The following is a 26,612-nucleotide window of genomic DNA, read 5'->3' as shown; positions in this document are numbered from 1 at the left end:
TCCACTACCATAGAAACTTCCGGTTTATAGTCATTCCCTTCCTGTGTACAATGTCGGACTCGGAGAGTGATGAGGAGCGTCCGTTTTCAATCACAGGCTTTTTGTTCGGGAATATCAATGAGGATGGACAGCTGGAGGATGACTCTGTGCTTGACAAGGTGAGTTAGATCTGCTGGCGGGGACTTTGCATGTGGTAGCTCTTGGTGGCTTGGGCTTGTAGTGTGTATAGACAACGTTTCCACAGTCAGTGCAGACTAGTCATGTGGTGTCTGTAGCTAATCCACATCACCCCTTTAATAATTTCTCATGGGGTAGTTGCTCGTAGCAACTGATCTGATCTTGGTGGTACTGCCCTATTCGAGAATTGACGTGTTGTTTTGGATCGTCTGAATATAAAGTGATTGCGATTCTGATAATAAATATTATTATTACTTGTGATCATAGTTACATTATTCAGGAGTTGTCAAAGCATCTGGAGTCTGTGTTGGTACATGGTAACATTGCAGACATACACACAGTGGTCTGTGGCTGCAATGTGTAACTGTACACTGTGTGAGATCAAGCCGTCATCAGGTCACTTAAGGAAAGCTGAAGCTAGAATCCTAAGATTTGACATATTTACAGTCATCACCACCCCCTTCCCACAGAGACTTACACATAATGTGACACATTGTGCCTCTATGATCATAATTATCCTGGACAGAGGGCACTTTTCAAAACTACCCAAAGAAAATTGAGAGGTGGCCCTGGTTTTATTAGTCATTTGTCTATTGACCTTTCCCTGCCAGGCATTTCTGGAAATGGTGTTATTGGCCAGAGCAATTTTGATATGTACAAATAATACAGCATAAAAAAATTGTATTAAACCGCACCTTCATGCAATTTTGATTCAAAGTGTAACAGTTTATATTAAAAGAAAAATGCACGGTTTTGATGAACATTTCCTCAAACAGAAAATGCATTTAAAGTGAATCAACCAGTATAAAATACTAAAAGAATACCTTGAACTCTATTAAATGTTTTTACACTATGCAATGTGCTGGTTACTGTTCTCATGTTTCCATGGAAATTCACATGCAATTGGGCCGAGGTCTGCCCCGGGCATTTGTAAAAGCAACACAAGCGCCACATGTGACAACAGCTGTCCTTCAAAAACTGCTAAACTTCTTCAGTGCTTCCCACTGGACTATATGTTCACTGTGCTGCAGTGATGGCGTTATGTACATCCGTGTGACCAATAAAGTCCTCCATACTCTTGTCCAGAGTTTACTAGACCTGCAATAACAAAAGTTACGGGTGAGAGGACCAGCCAAGACCTGCAGCAGTAACATAGATGTATGTGTATGTATGTATTAGTAAAGATTGTTTGTTACTGATCCCAGTAAATTCTAGTTTCTATAGACTGGCATTATAAAGTTGCTCTTGCACAGTCAGCCCAATATTATATTCTACACTTAGTGTAAAGGAGCTTGTTTATGTTACATGTTGGATACTAATGCAATACTGATGGATACTGATAAAATTTCCTAGTAATGCGTAGTGAATACCAGGTATTGCTGTGTGCTTCCGTTGGAAAAAAAAAAAAATAGGAACAAAATATGGAAGGTCTTCTGTTAACCAGTGGTAGATAGGTTCCATAGGTTTGTTCTTAAGTTGAATTTGTATGCAAGTCAAAACTGTATATTTTATAATTATAGTTCGAGACCTTTTTTTTTTTTTTTTTTTTTGCCCCAGTGACAATTGGCGTTTCAACATTTTTTTTCTATAATGGGACCAAGGATTATCAATAAATCTTCATAACAGACACCTTAGAGCTGATTATTGCAGTCTGGGACTATAGTAAAGCATTCAGAGAGCTTCACCAAAGGTCACTGTGGGCAGATGGGTTCTACTTTAACTAGGGGTCAGGTGTTCTTAAGTAGGGGACCGCCTGTACAGTTATCTCTGCACATGTTGCACAGGAAAACATGCATTGTGGGCTTCATTTCAGTGCATCTCACAATTTCATGTGGCATGGTGGTTGCAAGTTAAGTGAACTTTGATACCGTATGTTGCTGAAGGTGCATCCCAGTGGCTGTAACTTGTGGTCCTCATTGTGACTTCATTCATGTTCATACTGGAATAATGGATGGATGTCAGCTACTTGATAAGTAGGCAGTCACCTGGCGCTGTACTATGTTTCATCTAATATGTCTCTATTTTATATTGTTCCTAGGAGTCAAAGAAACACCTTGCAGGGTTGGGAGCTCTTGGACTTGGGAATCTTATTACAGAAATCACATCCAGTGTAGATGATTCCACAGAAACTGACGGGGTTAACCTGGATGAGGATGGTAATGGCATTGATATAAAACATTGTGTTATAATTTTATTTTATTTTTTAAACTTTTTATTAAACATTAGAGAAGCATACATAAACAAAATAGAGACCCATCACGGGCTCTTAGATGGACAATTGTTTACAATACAAAAGAATGGTGCTTAGAGTATTCTTCACATGTTAATCAATCTATATACTAGATGCAACACATAAGGAATAAACACATCCACTCGAGGTAAAAGTAATGCATCAAGAACTCAAGAATACATAGATTCTTACTATCCCGTTTAAAAGATGTTGAGTTCCTGGTTGGTCCAGCCTTTTATTTTTTTTCTTTTAAGAGAAGCCTAAAAGATTTTACTGGACTAAACATTGTGTTCTAATTTAATGTGCTGCGATGGAGCAGACACCTGCTCATCATAATAGTAAAACGTGCAGTGTTTCTAACAAACCAAATAGGCAAGTGATGGAATATTGTAGTAATATCTATATATGTGTCATTATATGATGTTTTGTCTTGTTAATGAGGTGAACCATCATAATTTCTCTATTTTCTAGGTTGGGTTAAGAGTACGGATGATGCTATTGACTACTCCGACATCAATGAAGTGGCTGAGGATGAGTCTCGCAGATATAGACAAGCAATGGGAAATCTTCATCTCTCAAGAAGAGCAGGTAAACGTTCTGAGCATCTGGATAGATGTGAAAATAAATACCATTACATGAACATTTTGGTACAATTTATCTTGTGCTTTGTATAGATGATGATGATGATGACTATGATGCAGACTGTGAGGACATTGATTCAAAGCTGATGCCACCTCCACCTCCTCCTCCAGTGACGTGTAAGAAAGAGGACGAAAAGGGACCAACAACAATTAGTAAGTGATCATTATAGCATGGATCCATTGTTTGTATTTAAAGTCTGTCAAACAACTCTTGGATCCCCTTTTTCTATACCAGTTTTAGGGACTAAGAATAGGGGACAAATGTGTTTATCTGCATTTGCAAATGTGATGGCTGCCCATAAGGTGGCTTTACAGATGGGATGACCATCGCCAATGGTTATGCTGACTGTCTCCTAAGACACATTAAAGGGGTTTTCCCTCTAAAGAAAATTCTCACCTCTCAATCCCCTAGTGATGTTAACACAATAAAGATCATTTTAACCCCTCACTTTACAGTGTTACTCAGTTTTATTGCTGTTTTAGCTCCTATCTCCTCTGCTCAGTGTAAGATTCCAGGGTGTGCGCCGGGACTCTCTAAGCAGACACATTACTGTATTATCCATCTAGTTCTGTGGGGTGACAATGTAGTTACATTATCAGGGTACAGGTGTATATACACTTTCATCTGGCGTCTCACATTGTACTAACACACTGACACATAGAAAGAGAGATGAAACAGATATGAGACAGAGATGCATGAGATGATCACACAGTGGCTGACAGACCATTACAATGTGAGCTCTGCAACATCTCACGGATGTGTCTCCCCCTTCCCCCGGGTCACTTATCTTCTTGAAGCTTGCAGTTTGCTGCCTCTTTCTCTCTCCTCATGATCTCCTGGCAGCAAGTGTCTGTGTCTCAGTGTGAGCTCCGTGCAGGGGGCTTGGCTACAGACAGTAATCTCCGCAGCACGATCTCACACAAAAAACAAAGATGGCTGCCGACACTCAGTCAGAAGTTACAGGGTCGGGTCTAGGGGAAACTAAAATTGTGTACACCAGGACTGATAGGGACAGGTTGGAATTATATCTGTGAAATGCTGCATTTTTGTTAATAACAGTGAATTACAGAATGTGTTATTTTGTTATGCTGAGTATTTATAAGAAATTTGTCTACGTGGGAATACCCATTTAACTTATTTTATGCACCGAACAATTCATTACTGAAAAACTGATAAATGTAGCAATAAGGTTGATTTCTTCACCAAATTACTTTATTGTGCTATTTTGGACTAAGCCTGTAATAGAACCTTTTGTTTGTTTTAAGCAGCCTCAGAAGAAGGTGATGGAATCATACTCCCTTCCATTATTGCGCCATCTTCTGCGTCCTTGGAAAAAGTGGACTTCAGCAGTTCATCAGATTCTGAATCAGAGATTGGACCTCTTGAGCGGGGACAAGGTGATAAGAAGGAGCGAAAGTTGACTTTACCACTTGCTGGAATAATGCAAAGAGATGGGACCAAACCTCTTCCTAGTGTCACTGAGCTCTTTCCGGAATTTAGGCCTGGCAAGGTATTATTATCTACTTGCTTTACAAATGTTGCCTAAAGGAATTTTACCACCAGGATGAAGGATTGTAAACCAAGCACACTGACCTACTGCTGTGTGCTTCCTCTGGCAGGATCTGCTCTTTTTTACGCTTTCTATATATTGTTTTTAAGAAAAAAAAGGATTTAGAATTATGCAAATGACCTGAGTGTCTCCTGTCTCCATTAACACCTATGGAGCCCAGAGCCCCTCCTTTGGATAATTTTAAAGGCTTTTTTTTGTATAAAAAAAAACAACAAACAAACAGTGCATAAGAAGCTCTGTAAATCTATTGCTAGGCACTGGCTAGATGCTGCTCCAACAAGAGCTAGGAAAGTGAGGATGAAGGTTGAAGGTGGTGATCTGCTGCCATTTGCATTCCAAGTGTTGGAATGCAGATGGATTGCAAGCCCCGGAACAGGAAGTGAGTTTGTATCACAATGTATTCCCCTCTTACAGAAGGAGGTGGTCTCAATGCCTGATGGGAGTGTTCTTAATGACTCCCCAATGGCTGCTCGGTGGGCAGATCACTCCATCAGGCAGGGTGCGCTATTTAACACTGCCACACAGTACTACCTTGCGATCGGTATACCATACACCACTTCGTTGATGCCCTGGGATAGTCAGACCACTGTCTTAGTCCTAGTTCACAGCAGGCAGTCTGATCACGGGTTAAGGAATCCCCTGATGATGGAGGCAAGAGCCCTGCCTCTAGAAACGTGTCAGGATTTTACATGGATTTAGAGAGGGACCTTAGTGGCCCTGCTCTTTTAGTGAGAGGGTCAGTAGTGCACCTGACGGGGTGAGTACTGGATCTTTCTTTGTCAGGACAGAAGCTATTGGGGTGATAGGGCACAGCTCTGCAGTATAGGACTTATAGGCCTTCTGATCATGCGTCCTTGTGCTCCTATTCCGAGAGGACCCCTGCTGCCTGTTCATTCTGTGTAAAAATCTGAGCTGGTAAGATCTAACCATTTATTTACTAATATTACTAATATTTTGTTGGTGGCGTTCTACATTTGGCTGTTTCTAGCGGTCTTTTATTACTTATCTATTAAAAGTTTTATGTTTTACATTTATTTCCACACCAAATGTTGCAATGTGTACAAGATTTTTGGTTTTGGTGGTCGAGCCTTTGATCCTAGATCCTTGGTCCCATTATAGCAAAAAAATGTTGAAACTCCAATTGTCTCTGGAGCAACAATGATAAAATATACAGTTTTGACTTGCATTTAAATTCGACTTAATACAAACCTATGGAACCTATCTTGTATGTAACCCGGGGACTGCCTGTAATTGATTTGGTAATGTTTTATGTTATTGAGGTGGTATAATGCTGTGATATATGCACCAATAAAGCGTTGTTTGATTTAAAAAAAGAAATTGGTGATTGTAATTGGTAATTAATGTTTTTTCCAGGTTTTACGCTTTCTTCGTCTTTTCGGACCTGGTAAAAGTGTTCTATCAGTTTGGCGCAGTGCACGCAGAAAACGCCGGAAGAAACACAGGGAATCGTCCCAGGATGTTCAGACAAAAGACGGAGAAGAATCAGAGGCAGTACCCGAAAAGAAGTCTTGCTGGGAATATGAATATGCCCCACCACCGCCTCCTGAGCAATGCCTCTCTGATGATGAGGTGAGGATATTGAACTGCAGCATAGCCTCTACACAAGCTTCTTTTCACTCTTTTAAAGTTTATATAAATAAGTTTTCACAGTTTAAAGTAAATTAAATACACTGGACATGTGAATATAGCCTTACATTGCTTTTTAATTACTACAGGTACCTTCAAAGTCTTATTACATTTAAACTTTGTTTAAAAATGAACAGATATTCCAGAATGATTTGATGCTTTTTTGCAGATCACCATGATGGCTCCAGTGGAGGCCAAGTTCTCACAGTCCACTGGGGATACAGATAAAGTTGCTGATACAAAACCCAGAGTAGCAGAATGGCGTTATGGACCAGCTCAGTTGTGGTATGATATGCTTGGTGTTCCAGAAGATGGCAGTGGATTTGATTATGGGTTTAAGCTGAAGGAGAATAATAATGAGGATGAAGACACTGCAGACAGTGATGTGAAGGACAAGGTGTGTATGTTTTAGCTGGTGATGCTTGATCACAATATAGTATCGATATCTGACAGATTCTATTTCTGACATCTTTTAGAAACCAGAGGAATCCACAGAGACAAAATATCAAGATGAACATTTCCTGATGGTAACACAGCTTCAGTGGGAGGATGATGTGATCTGGAATGGGGAGGATGTGAAGCATAAAGTAACTAAGACACAGAGAGCCAGCTTAGCTGGTTGGCTTCCCTCCAGTATGACCAGGAATGCCACGGCCTATAATGCCCAGCAAGGTACATTTAAGCAGTAAAGATTCAAGCAATAATGTCAGTAGTCTGAGGTGTATATACTTATGTACTGATTTAAAGAGTCTTTCTTGCAGGACTGAATCGAAGTGGATCACTATTAAATCTGCCAACACCACTAGTACAAAAGCCAACCATACCCACTTCACTGATCTCTACCAAAGGGAAGGAAAAACACCCTCCAGAACAGCAGGGTGAGGCCTGAGAATCAGAACTATAGTCATGTTAGACTTAAATAAAGAACTCTATTATATATTCCTTATGTGAAAAAGGCTTATTTACTGCATATTTTATGTATTTTGACTTTTTTTTTTTTTTTTTTGTGGCATAAATTTTTTCAGTTGCCTTCCTCTCAGTAAGGCCAGGTTTGAAGACGCATGCTTTATTGTCAATATTCAGATGGAACTATGCAGTGATATCGCGTTAGATGATGCAATTATGTACTTCTGTTTATTTTGCTAATTTTTTTTTTTTTAATTCAATTTATTTATTTTTTTTTAGCGTCTGTTGAAGAAGATCGCCCATGGTTTTCAATCTTTCCTATCGACAATGAAGAACTGGTATATGGACGATGGGAAGACAACATAATCTGGGACGATCAAGCCATGGACAGGATTTTAGAGCCCCCTGTGTTGACATTGGATCCCAATGATGAAAACATTATACTGGGTTGGTAGAACAGTGAACCATCTTTTTTTTAAAAAAACTAAATAAACTTTTTGTCCATTAAAGATTAGAAATGTTCATACATGGCATAAATTTAATCAACAGAGATCCCAGATGAGAAAGAAGAGACTACATCAAATTCTCCCTCTAAGGAAAGCAAAAAGGAGTCCTCTCTAAAGAAAAGTAGAATTTTACTGGGGAAAACAGGGGTAATCAAAGAGGAGCCTCAGCAGGTGAGTGATCCATCCCTTTTAAGGGCTCATCCTTTGATAAGAAGTATAATTTTATTTGGGAAAAAAAACTTGGTCAAAAAGGCAAGTGATGAATTTTTTTAATGGTGTGGTTCAGATTTATATTTTGATCTTTCTTTTTGTTTTAAACTGCACACTATACTGCACGGACCCCTAAAATATTTTGCACTGAATGAATCAGAGCGTATGCTTCAAGTTTAGTTAACTTCAAATATTATGTATGCACCAAGTATGCAGAATTTGATGGTGCTATATAAAAATTATTAAACAAATTCCACTTTTGTATATGTAGCTTGTTTTTCAAATAAAGTTGTTTTTGACATTTTTTTTTTTGTGTCCTGTTGTTACAGAACATGTCCCAGCCAGAGGTGAAGGATCCCTGGAATTTATCTAATGATGAGTTTTACTATCCAAAACAACAGGGCTTACGAGGAACATTTGGTGGAAACATTATTCAGGTAACTGTCTCAGCATTTATATTAGTATGACACAGAGGGCTGTGAAGGAGAGAATTATCATATTCCTGTTTATGTGATAACAACATCAAAGTATAGATGGAAATTCCCTTCTTTTGACAACATGTAAAGTGCATGCGGACAGTATTATTATTCTCAGTGGGCAACAGTATATTATGCTTAAGAATTTGTTGAAGTATCCAGGCAGTGAATGCAAATAATGGGATCACCCTTTACTTCTATTACATGACATTACGACTGTAAAGTACCTTTTTGAATAATTGTATCCCGTTTATTTTTTTTTATCTTGTCAGCACTCTATCCCGGCAGTGGAGCTCAGACAGCCTTTCTTCCCTACACACATGGGTCCAATGAAACTGCGACAATTCCACCGACCTCCATTAAAGAAATATTCGTATGGAGCCCTGTCCCAGCCAGGAGCACATACTGTGCAGCCTCTTCTCAAACACATCAAGAAGAAAGCAAAGGTAATTGTATCCAAGTTCAAATACCTTTAGTAACCAACATTTTGAGTCTGAGTAATTATAGTGAGTGGCTCCCATTATTTCATTGCTCTTTTCACATGTTTAAAGGGTTTTTTTCATCAGATATTTTATTTATCATCTACTGGATAGGGGGAAATGCCTGAATATGGGAAAAATAGTATTTCCAGCCTCATCTTCTTATTTAAAAAAATATATATTTGTATTTCAAAAACATTTTAAAACCTCAACAAGGATTACCAGACAGGGAGGCAAAGAGGAGAAATGTTGCAGTTTCTTCTCTTTGCCTGTATGTCTGGGAGAAGATGCTGGAATAACTATTATTCTCTATGCTATGTGACTACCTAGGGCAGTGATGGCTAACCTATGACACGCGTGTCAGTGCTGACACACGTAGCCATTTTCACTGACACGCCGCTGCCTGAGAGTTAAGTTTCATCCTACATGATCAGGTGCAGTAGCCGGGAGGCTGAGAGATTGCACTGAGCTTCCAGCACTCCCCCCTCCTCCTCCCCCGGGCGGGCCCCTCCCCATGTGTGAGCTGTGCCTAGTGTCTCCAGTCAGCACAGGTATCAGCACAGGGCACAGCAGGATAGGTGACCCAGCCATACACCCAGGAGGCTCCTCTGCAGCTCCTGATAGTTTTGGTGGGGGAAGGAGTGCAACACAGTCAGAGGCCACATCGCTGCTGCCTTGTGTGATGTCCCAGCAGCTGCCACCTCTACACTGACCAGCTCCAGAGCAGGGATGAGGGAGGACAACCACTCCCATCATACAGTGAGTAAGGTCAGTGACTGTATGATAGACAGTTATCAGGGCTTGTGTGTCAGTTTTGTGACGTACAAGCCCTGAAATAATCGCAACGCCTTGCAAATTGCCAGACATTGCGATTTATTTTGCTCCGCACACCTTCTCCATGCCAAGAGGGCATAAGGGAGATGCAGACAGCGGCACCTGCGCCCTCGCTATAACCTGTGAATTTTCATGACTGAAAGTTTGCAGGTTACTAAGCAATTTCACACCTGTCTGATTGTATGGCAGTACATGGTAGGATCAATCAGACAATCCACGGTTAAAGTACCCTAGAAGTTAAATAGTATACATATTTGTTATTTAAACTATAAATATCACAAAAATATGTTTTTTGTCAAGGTGACACACCACCCGAGTTATGCTCGGTTTTTTGGCAAATTTTGACACACCAAGCTCAAAAGGTTGCCCATCACTGACCTAGGGATTAGAGTGAACGGTCACTTCTCTATTTTTTTCCACTTCTGTTGTTTGCCCTGATTGTAGAAAGTCCAGTTTCTGGAAACCCACCTTCCTTTGGCAGAAGAGGGCTGTATGTCCCTTTTTGAGCTGCCATACTGTAAATTAAACATGTTTGTCCGGGGCTCCAGGACATCCAGGCTATAGGAAGACCAGTCCCAGAGTCTTAATTGCTATAAAACCGATCAAAGGGATTTGTGTTCTCCTGTTTTCTTGACTGTAAGGGGTGCTGTCAGTCAGATCCCTTGCAGTTAGAAATGGGATAAGACATGCATGTCTAAGATATAAATACCCCTTTAATTTTTATCTTGGTTTTTGTCTCTGATTTAACATATTTATTTGTCAATGCATCAGATGAGAGAGCAAGAACGGCAGGCATCAGGTGGAGGAGAGATGTTTTTTATGCGTACATCACAAGATCTTACAGGAAAAGACGGCGATCTCATATTGGCAGAGTACAGTGAAGAAAACCCACCCTTAATGATGCAAGTTGGCATGGCAACTAAAATCAAGAACTACTATAAGAGGGTAAGGATTCTTGTACTATTATTTTGTGCTTTTAGAAAATATGAGAACACTGTTTAATTATTTGTTTTATTTCTTAACAGAAACCAGGGAAGGACCCCGGGGCCCCAGACTGCAAGTATGGAGAGACTGTGTATTGTCACACCTCCCCATTTCTCGGATCTCTACACCCAGGACAGCTTTTACAGGTATGTGCTAATACAATTGCTTGGTTTTGTCATTTACAATCTCAGCTTTCTCTGAAGTGTCTTTTTTGCACTCCTAGGCTTTTGAAAATAATTTATTCAGGTCACCGATCTACTTGCACAAGATGCCTGAAACGGACTTCCTGATCATTCGCACCCGTCAAGGCTATTTTATCCGCGATTTGGTGGATATATTTGTGGTTGGCCAGCAGTGTCCTCTCTTTGAAGTTCCTGGCCCAAACTCTAAAAGAGCGAACACACATATCCGTGACTTCTTGCAGGTTTGTAGTCTGCCCTATGACTATTAATAATTTATTAGATATTGTGCAAATTAAAACATTTTTTACTGTTAATAATCCGTTTATCAGGTTTTCATTTATCGACTCTTTTGGAAAAGCAAAGACAGACCTCGTAGGATACGGATGGAGGACATAAAAAAAGCTTTTCCCTCCCATTCAGAGAGCAGCATAAGAAAGAGACTAAAATTGTGTGCTGACTTTAAACGAACAGGTAACCCTTTTCTTCCTTCCTTCCTGCTTTCTTTTTTTTTTCCCTTGTACCCTCTATAAAAAGGCTATTCTGTCATTTACAGGCTTTTAATGATGGGCTTGGGTGCTCATGATTTTAGGTGAATGTACTGTGCTGCTATACCAGGCATTGCAGCTGTAAAATTGACAGTGGGTTGAGGAGATCACATCATTTATAAATATGCAATCTCTTCACTCATCCAATCCCAGAATACTCATTTAACAATAAGCAGATCTGCCAAATACAGTTAAAGCTATTTTCAAAGCGTTTATGTAAAAAGATATTACTGTGATTACTCAAATTCCTTTATTTGTGTTCTAGGAATGGACTCTAATTGGTGGGTATTGAAACCAGATTTCCGCTTGCCAACAGAAGAAGAGATTCGCGCCATGGTATCTCCTGAACAGTGCTGTGCCTATTACAGCATGATTGCTGCAGAACAGCGTTTAAAGGTCAGTAATGGCCTTTGAGAGAACCAGTGTTCCTTCTAGCTTTTGGGAGGTCATTACAGTATCAGTATGATGATAAGATGGATAAGGAAAGATAAAGCTCACTCTAAGGTAGATCGGCAAAAAATACTTTTTACCCACACCATACCTCGGGTGGGGGTTTACCTTAGAAATTTTTGTGTCAGAGAAAAATGCACGACAAGATGTGATGGTAAGAAGAGATGTGGATGGAAGCATTGAGGACAAATTATGGGGGCAACACTGGATTTGATGGCATGCTACAAGAGACTGTTGTGTTGTAGTCTATGCAGCCTTTCAAAAGCGCATCAGTTCCACCATGGAAAGGAAAAACATTTTAGGTCAGGAATGATGAAAGGAAATGATGTTCTTTCACACTTTTCATGATATAGATGCTTTATATCTGTGTGTGGCTGACTGCCTTATCTCCTTACAGGATGCTGGCTATGGAGAAAAATCATTTTTTGCCCCAGAGGAGGAGAATGAAGAAGACTTCCAGATGAAGATAGATGATGAGGTAAGGCAATGGAAGTGCAAATATTTCACTTGGTGGTGTTTGGATCTCCAAATTATACAATCCATAATTCGTTGTACGTGAACAGGTCAGAACTGCCCCTTGGAACACTACAAGAGCATTTATTGCTGCTATGAAAGGAAAATGTCTGCTGGAGGTGACTGGAGTTGCAGACCCAACTGGCTGTGGAGAAGGATTCTCCTATGTCAAGGTGCCCAACAAACCAACACAACAAAAGGTTAGAATTTTCTGAACTCCTCATTATAAATAAGTGTTTTTCAGTTTTCACGTATTTCACATACTTACTACTTTTATCTTGTAAGTATGTGAACCCATTTTTAGTTTTGCTGAGGTATTTCTAATACGTTTCAAATGTTAACGACATCACTTTCTTTGTGTAATAGCAAGATGATAAAGAGCCTCAGCCTGTGAAGAAAACTGTGACGGGAACCGATGCAGATTTGCGGAGGCTTTCACTAAAAAATGCCAAACAGTTGCTTAGAAAATTTGGAGTGCCAGAGGAAGAGGTGAGCATGGGAAGTTGAGGCTTTATGCACCATTTCTTTACTGTGCTGGGTTTGTTCCTATAAGAAATTGGGAGAAGAATACTTATATTATCTGTTTTCCAATGTGTTGGCTAAGTTTGCACTTGACAATTGTGCAGTAAATTTAGCGCATAGTGGCACACCTGCTTTTGTCAAAACTTTAATAAGCTAACGCTTGTCTTTGCTATGTTTTTTGTTGTTAGATCAAGAAGTTGTCTCGCTGGGAAGTCATTGATGTTGTGAGAACAATGTCCACTGAGCAAGCTCGTTCTGGTGAAGGACCAATGAGCAAATTTGCTAGAGGATCACGCTTCTCAGTGGCAGAACATCAAGAAAGATATAAAGAGGAGTGTCAGCGGATATTTGATCTTCAGAACAAGTATGCTACACTTATTCTGCTCTTCCGCTAGTGAATCCGTCATAAGCCTTATCTTGCTGGTGAAGTCATGTTAGTTTTGTGGTAAATTAAAAATGTTGTTACCTAGGTAGTACTTTTGAAAGGCATGAAGCCTATTGTAGAAGTGTTACATCTTTCCTGTAGTGGTGCTGCTGCTCCAGAATTAGGTGCAAATTACAGTTGTATATTTTGGGAATCCAGTAGGTTGGTAGGCATTTTGTCAAGAATCCCTTTTTGAGCAGGTAAAAATCGTCCAAACGTAGGAATCCTTTTAAACCTCTTTTAAGTATTTTACATCAGTATTCGTAAGGCCCATTTCACATCATTACTGCTGTCGTATAATCGAATATAATGCACGGAGTTCAATCCCCTAAATAGTGACCTGTCAGTGTCACAGCCTGATCACTAATTCACGTGAAACGGGCCAAAATCAAAACCCAAGAGTAAGCTCCGAACACTGAAGAGATGCAGAGCTTTCTCTCTATTGATGCCAAAGTACTGATGAAAGATCACCGTTTAGCACAGCCATCTATTCATGTAATCAATATTACCAACTAATAGCAGGAAAGATGAGATTCAAACAAATCCTGAATTCAATTTACTTAAAATCATATTCCCAAATATAATAAATGGCAACTGTTTGAAAGAATTAATCCCTAACTGTATGTCAGACTTTCCACCACTGAAATTTTCATATTTCTACTTTTCATTATTTTTATCCACAGAAAAGGGTCTAACCTGCATCGCTTCCCGAGATGAGCAGAGCCGCTGGTGACGCGTGTCCAGACATCCCTTGAAACAGTTAACACTTGCGATTGGTGCCAGCATCAAGGTGTGCCCTCTCCATATAGCCTTAATTACCCTGCACCGTACTAATAATTTAAAGGGCTTTTACCACAAGGATGAAGGATTGTAAACCAAGCACACTGACATACTGGTGTGCACCCCCTCTGGCAGGATCTGCTCTTATTTATGCTTCTTATGCTCTTGTTTTTAAGAGAAAAAAATGTTTCAAAAATTATGCAAATGAGCCAGAGGGCAACACTAATTTGCAAAGTGTTGAAAGACTTCTTTTTTTTTTGTAAAAAAAAAAATCGGGATATAAGAAGCTAAAAGAAGAGCAGATCCTGCCAGAGGAGGCACACACCAGTGTGTCAGCGTGCTTGGTTTGCAATCATTCATCCTGGTGGTAAAAGTTCTTTAAATTACCATTACGGTGCAGGGTCATTAAGGCTATATGCAGAGGGCACACCTTGATGCTGGCACCAATTGCAAGTGTTAACTGTTTAAAGGGTTGCCCGGATGTGACCAGCTGCTCATCTCTGGAAGCGACAAGGGGTCCGACGGAGGTACTACCGTTCTCGTGATCTGTGCGGGTCTTACCAATACGACCCTCAGCAAGTCAGGCCCTTTCCTGTGGATAAGGCCAAACTTTTTTTTATGGGAAAAACCCTTTAAGTGTTGCAATCAAACATAATTGCAAAATGTAAACGACAGTGGCATGTGAGTGCCTCCATTGTGGTTTAGGCATGAAGGGGCTATGGTTATTTTGATTGGTATGTTGAGTTTTTATTTTATTTGCTGTTTCCAGGGTCTTAGAATCTGCAGAGGTTTTGTCCACAGACACAGATAGTAGCTCAGCCGAAGATAGCGACTTTGAGGAGATGGGAAAAAACATTGAGAACATGTTACAGAATAAGAAGACCAGTTCTCAGCTGTCTCGAGAGCGAGAGGAGCAAGAGAGAAAAGAGCTGCAGAGGATGCTAATGGGAGAAGATAGTGGCAACGACAAAGAGCGCAGCCGAAAGGATAAGAAAGACAGAAAAGGGTTTTGTGAGTATTAGAAGAAATGTCATATAGTATTAATGGTATAAAAGACTATCTCACTATCCCCACTAACCTACAAGACGTAGGAAATTACACATTACTTTGATAAGGGCAGACTTTTCTTCTGTAATGATATGAAATAAGTAATTACTTATAGGTCATGCACAGCTGTTTCGTGTTTGGAATATTTTAGAATTCTGCATGTGTCTTTTTCCTTTCTCCTGGAAATGCATGAATCAATTGACTCCACTATGTAACTATATGCGGGTATACAGTTTGCATTGGTGCTAGGAGCATTAGACTGTATCGATACACACCAACTAACAGAAAAATTACAATAACTTGTGACTTATCATATGCACAAATTGTGCACACTAAGACTAAGACTTGCTTATCTCCCTAATGAGACTATGAACCAAAAGCAGGGGAATTCCAGGACTTGTGAATATTAAAATATGAGCTTTATTAGTTAATGTATAGAAGGTATAAAATACATATATCCAGTAAAATCAGAAAATGGAAAAATGACTACTGCATGTGATGTGAGCCAAAAGAGGGCACAGCTAGAGTGGATTCCTGCAAACTCAATATGTGTCAAGAGAAGGTGAAATCTATAGGTAGAAACAAGTAATGCACTCCACAAGCCCGTGGGTAGTAACTCCTAAACAGAAGTCAAAACAAGGGGACTACAGCAGGGATCTCGATACTAGCGTGTTTTGGTTCATAGGTATACAGACACACCCTATAGCCAAGAAGAATGGTTACACCCTAAGTGTCAATACATTCATATACATTCATTCCAGGATATGTACACATACGCTGCAGTTATCTTTTACTAAAATAGATGTGAACTGAGAAGCAGACTACCTCTGCTATGTAATCCTGCATAGCTGTGCTCGGGTCAAATGTGTGGCATTGTCTCCTGTCCAGTTATAATTTAAGGCTAACTTTACCATCCATTGATGTCTTCAGCGGGACCTGTGACCAATATCGGGAAATAGTTTTTTGGTCTCCGTTTTAATAAGATTAATACATTAGGTCCTTGCCGTCTTCTGACTAATTTATTTTGTTCAGCTACAGGGGCCGCAACGCCAGGGGGTTCTCATAAAGATGATGACACGGCTTCAGTGACCAGTCTGAATTCTGCAGCTAGTGGACGTCGACTTAAAATCTACCGTACGTTTAGAGATGAGGATGGAAAAGAATATGTGCGATGTGAGACTGTGCGGAAACCAGCTGTTATTGATGCTTATAGTCGAATCCGTACCACAAAGGATGATGAGTTCATGTAAGTATTAATTATACAGTGTATAATTTCATAAAAATTTGCATGTAAGGCCGAATTCACAGGAATATATGGAGGACGTATGTACGACTGCAATCTTGCGGACATTCATACGTTCCCCATAGACTGCAATGGCCGCATGGTGCAATGCAGTGCCACACCATGCCGTTGAAAAGATAGGACATGTCTTGTCTTGCCCCATGTGCACGGCCGTGGTCAACGTACCTCCTCTCCAGTGTGCCAGTCATATGCCCGCCTGGCCGTAACATACATTTGTGTGAATTCGCCTTATACTGTAATTTGACCCTGGCTGTTCTGTCTTTAAAGTCGTAAATTCGCCCTGTTTGATGAACAACATCGTGAGGAGATGAGGAAGGAGAGGCGAAGAATCCAGGAGCAACTGCGAAGACTGAAACGTAACCAAGAGAAGGAAAAACTAAGAGGTCCACCTGAGAAGAAACCCAAGAAAATGAAGGAAAGGCCCGATCTGAAGGTCCGTCAGTAGAGAAAATAGTCCTGTCTATAAACAAGGCAATCAAGGAATTATTAGAGATTATTTGTCTTGCTCATTTTCTAGTTTAGAAATAATTATTTATATCGCGCACACAGATTACACAGCACTGCACAGAGCACTGATTGTTTTCTCTAGTATATTGCAGATAATGTGAGCTGGTTAACCATTTTTACTTACCATTTTTACTTGTCTCTTGCAGCTAAAATGTGGAGCTTGTGGGGCAATCGGACATATGAGAACCAACAAGTTTTGCCCGTTGTACTACCAAACCAATGCCCCTCCGTCTAATCCAGTGGCAATGACAGAGGAGCAGGAAGAAGAGTTGGAAAAGACAGTGATACATAACGACAATGAGGAGTTAATCAAAGTGGAAGGAACAAAGATTGTTTTGGGCAAACAACTCATTGAAAGGTATGGCCACAAGTGTAGGGTACAACATTTTGTAGAAAGGACATTCCTCATTTTTACATGTTGCTTTGCTCTATGTAGGCCAGTGTCTGAGCTGGACATCAGTGAATATACTTCTTCGCATATTTGTCTACAGCTACTTATAACTAATAAGTGTGACTTTTTTTTTTCCCCCCTTATAGTGCGGATGAGGTCCGTAGGAAATCCCTTGTCTTGAAATTCCCTAAACAACAGTTGCCACCAAAGAAGAAGAGAAGAGTGGGGAGTACTGTACATTGTGATTACCTAAATGTAAGGCCTTTATCATGATTTATCCACTCTCTGTACTTGGGGTTGTGCCATATAAATGGTACGCAAATACATCTTTCAGCATAATCCTACCATATGAATGGAGTGGTGGTTATCCATGCTTTCTGCAGCTTCTTGTATCTCTTTGGGATTGCTAAAGGCAAGCTCACTGCCATCGTTCCTGTGAAAAAGTGGATGATTTTTAAAAAAAAAAACTATATAGCCAAACCCCCCTTTACATAGACCTGTTTTTTGTCCCTGACATGCTTTGAAACTAAGCTTGGTGTATGCTCTGTTCTTTCTTCTCAGCGTCCCCATAAGTCAATACATCGTAGAAGAACAGATCCTATGGTCACCTTATCTTCAGTACTTGAGTCCATCATCAATGACATGAGAGACATGGCCAATGTAAGTTTTAACATTACATGCACAAGTGTGTTTTATAGGCTAGGTCTCCCCAGTGACCTGGAATGGCTGACAATTTGCAGTAGCCTACCTGCTACGTCAATGATGCAATCGGAGAGAAGGTTAAAAACCGGTTATTTGGGATTGAGTATTGATGTAAGAAAATTAAGACTCATGTCAAAAAGAAATGCTACTAATACAGAGCTGACCAAGAAACTGTATCGGTGGTTGTTTTGAGTATAGCTGAAGTGTGTGAATTTTAACATTTCTGTTTTTCTTTTGAAGACCTACCCTTTCCACAGCCCTGTTAATGTTAAAGTAGTGAAGGATTACTACAAGATAGTGACAAATCCCATGGATCTACAAACGTTAAGAGAAAATGTGCGCAAGAGAATGTACCCATCCCGTGAAGAGTTTCGTGAGCAGGTGGAGCTGATAGTTAAAAACAGCATCCTTTATAATGGTAAAGGCAGTCACATTCTTTGTCCGTCACATGTCATCTTTTGTATTAGTCATACCTATAGATTATTTATTTTCTTTATTCTTTTTTTTTCTTTCTTTTAGGACCCAAACATGCATTGACCCAGATTTCTCAAGAAATGTTGAACTTGTGCGATGAAAAATTGAGAGAGGTAAGCACTAACAGACAGAAAATACAGTTATAAAGAGATGGTATGAAGAGCTAATGTAACTATTATTTAAGAATTGATGTATAGAACATGGTGCTTTCTTAAAGAAGACTTCCACAATCAACACACACACACTTACTAATGTACAATTGCAACTTCTTTTTTTTTTATGTCCTGCACCCGCTGATTTTCAAGGCAGATTTTCTAGTGCTTCAAGTAAACTCAATCTTAATTTAGCTTTCCCAGGTTCCCAACACAGCCTTAGACAGAACCATATTTGCTTTGCAGTGTGATTATCCTCTACATGCCCTAAGTGCCATAGTGTGATAGGAGAACTTGTGTGACAGTCTCAACTATAGGAAGATCTGATAGTGAAGTGAGACACACAAACTATTGGAATGTGGCACTTAAGGCAGATTCACACTGCTGTAATCATATCAATGTGATCAATAAAAACCGCAAGAGGAGTTGTGTGACACATGGAATATACAGTAATGAAGCACCTGCAAAACTTTAGCTGTGCTTTTAAGCATGGCCTTTAAGAGGGATATTACCTTAGCTCAGATATTACCTTAACTGACAAAAAAAATGATTATATAGTAAATATGTTTCTGTTTTGTTTCCATATATTGTTTCCACAAATGTCTTCAGAGAGTCTTGGTTCTATTTGCACACATTCAGCATTGGAAAACTTTTCGTGAGAACTGGATATTTGCAAACACCGTGGTTGCAAAGAACGAGTGGAGATAAAGGATACAAAGTCCTTGCTTTACAATTTAATATGTGGTTCTTATGAAAATGTTTTAGACCTGTTAAACAAAAAATGTTGCTCATTCTACAAAGTGACAGCATACCTCTTTTAAAGATGGTGTTCTAACTTAACCTTCTCAAAATGAAGTTGTATTTAGGAATCAAATGATCACTGAGGGTCATCTTCTCTATAACCTCTGGCCAACAGCAGTTTACATACATTGGGAGCTGCAGGTGCAGCTAGAACCATGGTTTTTTAGTATTGGGATATGAAAGGGAGCCTGTCACCAGGGACCTCATTTTCACTAAAGACCGGTTGTAGAAGCCCATCACACCTGCATTGCAAATATGTCTTTCTGCTTTTTCTACACATTTGCATTACAATATAATTGTGTGTTATAACTTAAATTGCCCCCCTGACAAAATCCTCTGTGTAGCCCCAGGGGTTGGGCTTTGGTTTGGATGCATTAAAAAAAACACATATGACTTGTCTCTACTGCAGGCTGTTTCCATCTTTGTGCTCTTGTACAGATCCTACCTCTCCCACTGATGTCAGTTCACAAGGTTGTGACCTCTGTGTAGAAACAAGAGTGGGGAGCTGTACAGGAGCACAAAGGTGGGGGCCAATATATGAGGAGTGAGAAATACAGACAAGTCACATGTTGTTCTTTGTAATGCATCCAAACCTAAGCCCAACCCCTTAGGGTTGGGCTTAGGTTTGGAGCTATAGAATGGGAGATACAGTCGGTTAAAGTAAGACAGAAATTGGACTTTACCTGCAGCTTGCCTTCCCAACTATGATTTAACCTACCTATATCTCTGGCTCTGTAGATCACAAAACCACAAGCCACAATATGACTATTCTATGCTCATTTTCACATGAGTTTAGAGGAGAACTTTTATAGGTAAACAGGCGAGATTTCATGTGTAGGAGGGAATTCTAGAAGTCATACCTTGGAGAGGGCTAGGAGTTCACTGCAGTAAAAGTAGGTGACATGTTGTCTTTAAGGGTGTATATTTCAATGGTAGATCAATATACCGTAAGTGTTCCCTATCTAGATTGGTGAATACTGTTATTTTAAGTGAGCCAAATGTATTGGAAGGCATGGAAAAAGACTGATAAATGACAATAGTAATATAGTGTATATACACCGCGCACCATGCGTATGAGGGTGGGGGTAGAAAAGGCGAGTAGTTTCAGGAGAGAGTCCTGATGTTGTAAGCTATAATTTAGTGGAGAAACCAGTATTTTTGTCGCGCTGCTAGTTCAAGTGAATATAATAGGTACAGTATATGATCTGTAGTGGTATCTGCGTTGAGTTTAACACACATAAATGGCCAAAAAGTATTATATAATAACCAATTGTCAAATACTTTTTGGCCATTTATGTGTGTTAAACTCAACACAGATACCACTACAGATCATATACTGTACCTATTATATTCACTTGAACTAGCAGCGCGACAAAAATACTGGTTTCTCCACTAAACGATAAATGACAATGACAGAATTCTCACAGTGTTTGTGATTTTCTGCTTCTCAATATAGTTCTAAACTAACGTTTGTCCCATTGTCTAAAGCTGGGAAGGCTAGCAGCAGATATAAGAACACCTAACCAACCATGTGTGACAGGTGACTGGTATACTGGTAAAAATGCATCAGTTTTAAAGATTTTTTTTTTTTTTAAATTATTGTGGATACTTGTTGACAGAAAGAAGACAAGCTGGCAAGACTGGAAAAGGCAATTAACCCATTGCTGGATGATGATGACCAAGTCGCCTTCTCTTTTATCTTGGATAACATTGTGACACAGAAGATGATGGCAGTGCCCGACGTATGTAATGTTGTTTGTTTGCTTATTTTCCTGTAAAATGTTATATTACATTGGATTACCTCTGCAATCTACAAATTATAATGATGTCACCTAGTATTATCAGTAATAATACCTTTTGATCTTTTTATGGCTTTAGTCTTGGCCTTTCCATCACCCCGTCAATAAAAAGTTTGTTCCTGACTACCACAAAGTCATCACTAATCCAATGGATTTGGAGACAATTCGGCAGGTAAGTGGTTACTTTATCTTGAATGCTTGGGCTGCAACTATAATGTTGCTATCAGCAGAAGGGCTTTGGTTACCTCATAAGATACATGCCATTGATTGCTCAAGAGACTGGAGAATGCCCTTCATCAAGGTTCCCCTTCTAAACCAGTACCACCCTCATGCAACTCTGTCAAAAACAAATAATTTAATGAAAACTTATATTTCTGCATAAAACTGCACAAAAAAAAGATGTAAAAAATAATACTTCAAGGTAAGCAGATTAATTTATACCGCAATACTCAATTTACACTCCTAAAAATAAGTCATACAGTGTTCGGTTGTAATCCTGAAATTATTAAGGTCAACCTCCCATGTATGAAACTATAGTTTTATAATTATTACAAACAACCAGCTTCATGCAAGAAAGTGTGATAAAATTTTAAATTTTCACTAAAATCTGTGCAAATCCAGACAACTTAGAGAAAAAAAAGATACTTTCCTAAAACCAGTAAGATGTGAGGAGTTCATACATTCCCCACATGTGTGTATTTACAAGAATATGCAGTAGAAGGAACGTTAAATCTGCTGGGTGTGGCCAAAAAATTTTTTGCTGGAAAATGTGCTAAGATTCATACAAGTATATTATTTTACACTCCCTTACACTACTGTAAGGGAGTATCCAGCATGAATGTCCCACAACACCTCATGGCAGGAGATGACAGAAACCTGATGGGAAATCTCTAGTCTGATCTCTTTAGTACAATATGGTGCGACAAGTAGTTTGAGCAGCCTATACTTCGTAATGTGGCAATGCCAGATCTCCAACAGTTGAGCTGATTGGGGGAAACTGGAGTTGGGATTGGGGCTCCAAACATTGTTAAAAACTGTTTAAACTTTAAAGGCAGCAAAATGAGTGTTCTCCTGTGTAAATTCTGAGACTTCATGGCTCAAATTTGCTCTGTTTACTGTGTAAGGAGTTCATAAATTGTGTTTCATTTTTGCTTCCAGAATATCTCCAAACACAAATACCAAAACCGAGAAACCTTCTTGGCTGATGTTAATTTAATCTCTGCAAACAGTATAAAATACAATGGTAAGTTCTTTCATGCACTGGTTTGTATCATTTGTCAGATGAAAAAGTCTGCATGGATTTCTCCTGGAAATAAAATGTATAATTCTGGTCAGGGGCTGACATGGGTTGTGTTAGGATTTTCTACATGTATTGTTGCTTTACCAGATAATAACTTTGATTATTTTGTGGACAGGGCCAGACAGTCAGTATAGTAAAACCGCACAGGAGATTGTCTGTGTCTGTAGCCAGACCCTGGCTGAGGTAAGCGGAATTTCTGCGATTTATTCATGTACACATGACACTTATTTTATTACTATTATACACTGACCCATGATCTTCATTTCTGCACCAGTATGATGAGCACTTAACACAACTAGAAAAGGACATTTGTACAGCTAAAGAGGCTGCACTAGATGATGCTGATCTAGAAAGCCTGGATCCAATGACGCCCGGGCCTTACACTCCACAGGTTAGTACAGTGTCCGGGTATCTGCGTTAATACGGCAAAAATGCAAGGCTTGCAGATAGCTGCGGTAAGATATTCCGGAATCATGTCTGAACATCACTGATGTGTGCTATATTGCAGCCTCCTGACTACTATGACACAAACACATCCCTGAGCATGTCCCAGGAAGCATCTTTCTACCAAGATGAAAGCAATATGTCTGCCACAGAGGCAGCCACCGCCTCACTGGAGAAGAGAAGTCTGGTAATATATTTTAAGTTTTCCATTTCACATTCCAGTGATCTTGTTCATTTCTTTGTTGAGGGAAAAAATGTTCTCTGCAGATGGTCACAGCCCCATTATATCTGTTAGGTGTATACGTGGTTCATGGACCTGATGTTTTATCTCATTCGCTCTCTTTTCAACAAAATTTTATTGACTGTAAAGTAATGAAATGCCTTACAATAGGTCAAGGCAAAACATAAACTCCTTCCAGGGGAAACTTGCATAGATTATGTGGTACATTGCCATCTACTGAATTATTAAAATGGGAAACCATGGGGGGAGAGGCGGTGGACACTGGGAAGAAAAGCAAATGATGCAAGCATCCAAAAGACCAGTTGCTTCAGCGAGTCCAATAAAATCATTAAATTTTATTCCATATCAGGATAAAAGGTCAAAAGGTGCTCCGACCAAAACGAGTCAAATGTTTATGATCCTGTGCACACTACTAGTTTTTTATCCTGGTATGGAATAAAATTTAATGAACTCGCTCGAGCAATTCTTTTTTTTTTTTTTTTTTTTTTTTTTTTTTTTTTTTTTTTTTGATGTCTGCATCATATTTATCTGAAGCAACTCAGCATTTTTCTATTTGCAATGTCTTCTACCTCTCCAATCCATACCATTGTCTGCAATTGGTGAGCTGTGTCGGTTTTTTTTTTTCTTATTTTTGAGGAAAGATTACTTGTCACAAGATTGTTGTAAATGTTATGAAGGAAGATATCGGCTTTGGGAAAGGAGATAGAGGAGCCATGTTACTTAAAAGAGCCCATCAGGGGGATAACGTCAAAGCTCTCTCCAGGGTGGGGGAGCCTTGTGAGGCAGTCCATGGGTTCCCAATGCCTTCAGGTGTCTGTCCTGGTCGCCTCCATTCTCTCAAACAACCACATAAATAAGTAAATTCTATTGTTAACTGCTGTGAATGATAGGTCAGGTGTGTTTTCCATTTCACCGCTATGTGAATTCTGGTCACTGGGGCTATAAAATTAAACGTGAGATTTATTCTTGACCTTTGCCGCTTATCTCCTAGACGTACTGTTATGTGCTCTTTTTAAAGATTTTATTGCTATCCACATGTTGATTCTTTTTATCTCTGTAATCATTGAACATAGATGAGACTAGGAAGAAACCGTCTTGGAGAGGATGATTCAGATGTTGACATTGAAGGATTTGAAGATGACGATGATGGAAAACCCAAGACCCCAGCTCCTGTAAGCCCCTACCACTATATAGTTGTTGTAACACATTTACAAACTTGTGTAAGATTTTATTCCATTTATATTTTATTTTCTACATAAACTAATTTAGGAAGTTGAGGACGTTGATGGAGATTTGGCTGAGGAAGATGAGAATACAGTACAACAGCCCCAGGCCAGTGTGTTATATGAGGATTTACTCATGTCAGATGGTGAAGACGATGATGACGGAAGTGATGAAGAAGGAGATAATCCCTTCTCATGTAAGCACACCACTAGTTTAACCCAGTTTTCTTTTTTCTACAATTTTTTTAGACCCCCCTAGGATACTGTATTGCAGTATGCTGCATTTTTACACAGTATTCATTAGAATGAGCCACTGGCTCAGTGAGCCCTCTTCATACAGCTTCTGCACCTCTGCTCCGTACAAGGAGTTAATATACAGTGATTGTTGTACACGGCATACAAAAGTATATATTTTATCATTTCTTTCAATTAACGGCAGATTTTGTGCTGTTCAGATCTGGCTACAAAACTGTTACCTGGATTCTTAAAATATGTAATTTAGTTTAATTTATGCATGTATATATTTTTCAGCGATCCAGCTTAGTGAGAGCGGCAGTGACTCTGACATTGAGCCTGGAGGAATTAGACCAAAGCAACCACACATGATGCAGGAAAATACCAGATTGGGTATGGAAAATGATGAAAGTATGATGTCATATGGGGAAGGTTTGGAGACCTCACAAGGGATGGAAGACAGCAACATCAGGTATGTGGTGACTACAGAATGATTTGTACAGGATGTTTTGTATAGGCTTCAGCATCAGTGAAGCCGGCATGGGGACCAGGAGCACCTGCGCAGGACGTATAGCCACGTTCATTAGCAGCACGAACGTGCAAGGAGGCAGATCTGCAGGGTTTACAGGGACGTCTCCATGCCCCGGGTAACCTCTGATGGAAATTTACATACATATATCAATTTAAATATTAAAATATTTTCGGCTGCATTACAAAAAATAGTAAAAACTGTATAGGGGTGAGGAAGACTTCGGGAATCTACCTCTGGATATAACATATGTACGTTCCCGATGGTAGATTTCGTTTAAAGAAGTTTCTAAGCATCCTATTGTGCCTGAATCAAACAGTTCTTTTCCATTCTGTGTGTTTATCACCTGACCGATGGTGGTTGCAAATTGCATACCTCCATTGATCTGTTATTGATGACCTATCGTATGGATACGTAGCTATAAACTGGACAAAACATTTAACACACAGGTCCAGATATATAAAAAACGGGTGCAATGTGCCTAGTTTAGTTTGCACTTGCTAGTTGTGCAAGTTGCAACACATTATTGTTTAGTGTAGCATGCTCTTATATTGTGTCTGTGCCAGATTTCTGTCCACATTTGCATGTATCTGAGCCATAATGTCACACTAATCTCGTGAAAGCAGACAATCATGTCTTTGTTTTCATTGTCTCTTACAAAGCACACATTTGCTACTTGCTATTGCCAAGTTGAACTTTCCTCTGAATGTTTATTGCACTTACCATAAAATGTGGTCACATAGAGATGTTAATTATGTCATTATGCAATAATCTTCACATTCCATGTCAGTGACCCCCGACTTTAATATTCTATAGTTATGAAAGTTACGAGGAGCCTGACCCAAAATCCAATACTAGAGACACCAGTTTCAGTAGCATGGGAGGCTATGAGTTATCAGAAGAGGAGGACGACGAGGAAGAAGAGCACCATGGGCCCAATGTACTTCGTCAGATCCAGTTATCAGAAGATGAAGAAGACAGTGAAGAGTTTACATCAATTCACGGAGATAGTGACATTGACTCTGATAATTAAAAGAACTAAGAAATGTTGTAAAACACAGTATGAATACATTATTCTGAGTTGTTTTATGTCTTTTTTTTTTTTAATACATTGCAAAATATGAATGTGCCATTTATAGTGTCAAGAAGGATGTTCTCATGACACAGGATTTGAGAGTAAATGTGACAAGAACTTTACAATGTATGTAGAATGTAGCCTTTTTTTTTTTTTTGGAATTTTGAGTTTAGGAGCAGCTCTGTATCAGAGACCTGTATTACCTGAATCCTCGAACAGTTCACTTCCCCTTGTAAATATGTCTTTGTGCAAATATTGTGTGTGAGTTTACTGTACAGTTTTTCATGTAATAAAGTTTGTTTTGCTTTTTTTT

At 39.5% G+C, this 26,612-nt stretch overlaps 1 protein-coding gene across 3 annotated transcripts; it reads left to right on the top strand.

Annotated features, from left to right (window-relative positions):
- On the top strand, positions 1–26,612 carry TAF1 (TATA-box binding protein associated factor 1). Of its 3 annotated transcripts, none has more exons than XM_072125403.1 (40): positions 1–158; positions 2,216–2,333; positions 2,879–2,995; positions 3,082–3,201; positions 4,318–4,559; positions 5,994–6,209; positions 6,436–6,663; positions 6,743–6,938; positions 7,028–7,144; positions 7,452–7,619; positions 7,722–7,849; positions 8,218–8,325; positions 8,637–8,810; positions 10,449–10,622; positions 10,703–10,807; positions 10,885–11,085; positions 11,173–11,314; positions 11,654–11,784; positions 12,236–12,316; positions 12,402–12,551; positions 12,718–12,840; positions 13,062–13,237; positions 14,847–15,088; positions 16,157–16,370; positions 16,695–16,860; positions 17,081–17,292; positions 17,472–17,580; positions 17,887–17,985; positions 18,268–18,445; positions 18,547–18,614; positions 21,074–21,196; positions 21,333–21,425; positions 22,412–22,496; positions 22,669–22,736; positions 22,828–22,944; positions 23,062–23,184; positions 24,312–24,410; positions 24,508–24,658; positions 24,993–25,167; positions 26,041–26,612. In XM_072125403.1, exons 1-40 carry the CDS (start codon positions 51–53, stop codon positions 26,255–26,257), a joined length of 5,862 nt encoding a protein of 1,953 aa, XP_071981504.1. In that variant the 5' UTR covers positions 1–50; the 3' UTR covers positions 26,258–26,612. The 3 variants fall into 3 exon arrangements, with proteins under 3 accessions (XP_071981504.1, XP_071981505.1, XP_071981503.1); XM_072125404.1 differs by having other exon boundaries at positions 4,315–4,559; positions 16,163–16,370; XM_072125402.1 differs by having other exon boundaries at positions 4,315–4,559.

Source organism: Engystomops pustulosus, chromosome 9 (genome assembly GCF_040894005.1).
Source record: "Engystomops pustulosus chromosome 9, aEngPut4.maternal, whole genome shotgun sequence".
In the NCBI taxonomy this organism is placed as follows: Eukaryota; Metazoa; Chordata; class Amphibia; order Anura; family Leptodactylidae; genus Engystomops; species Engystomops pustulosus.
The sequence above is the reverse complement of the archived record's forward strand: the minus strand, read 5'-3'. Positions and strand labels throughout refer to the sequence as shown.

Coding starts and splice junctions, on each gene's coding strand:
- TAF1 (XM_072125402.1), top strand. CDS start 51: ATGTCGGACTCGGAGAGTGATGAGGAGCGTCCGTTTTCAATCACAGGC. Junction 12,841..13,061: donor TTGGAGTGCCAGAGGAAGAG/GTGAGCATGGGA, acceptor TTTTGTTGTTAG/ATCAAGAAGTTGTCTCGCTG. Junction 17,986..18,267: donor ACATGAGAGACATGGCCAAT/GTAAGTTTTAAC, acceptor TTTCTTTTGAAG/ACCTACCCTTTCCACAGCCC.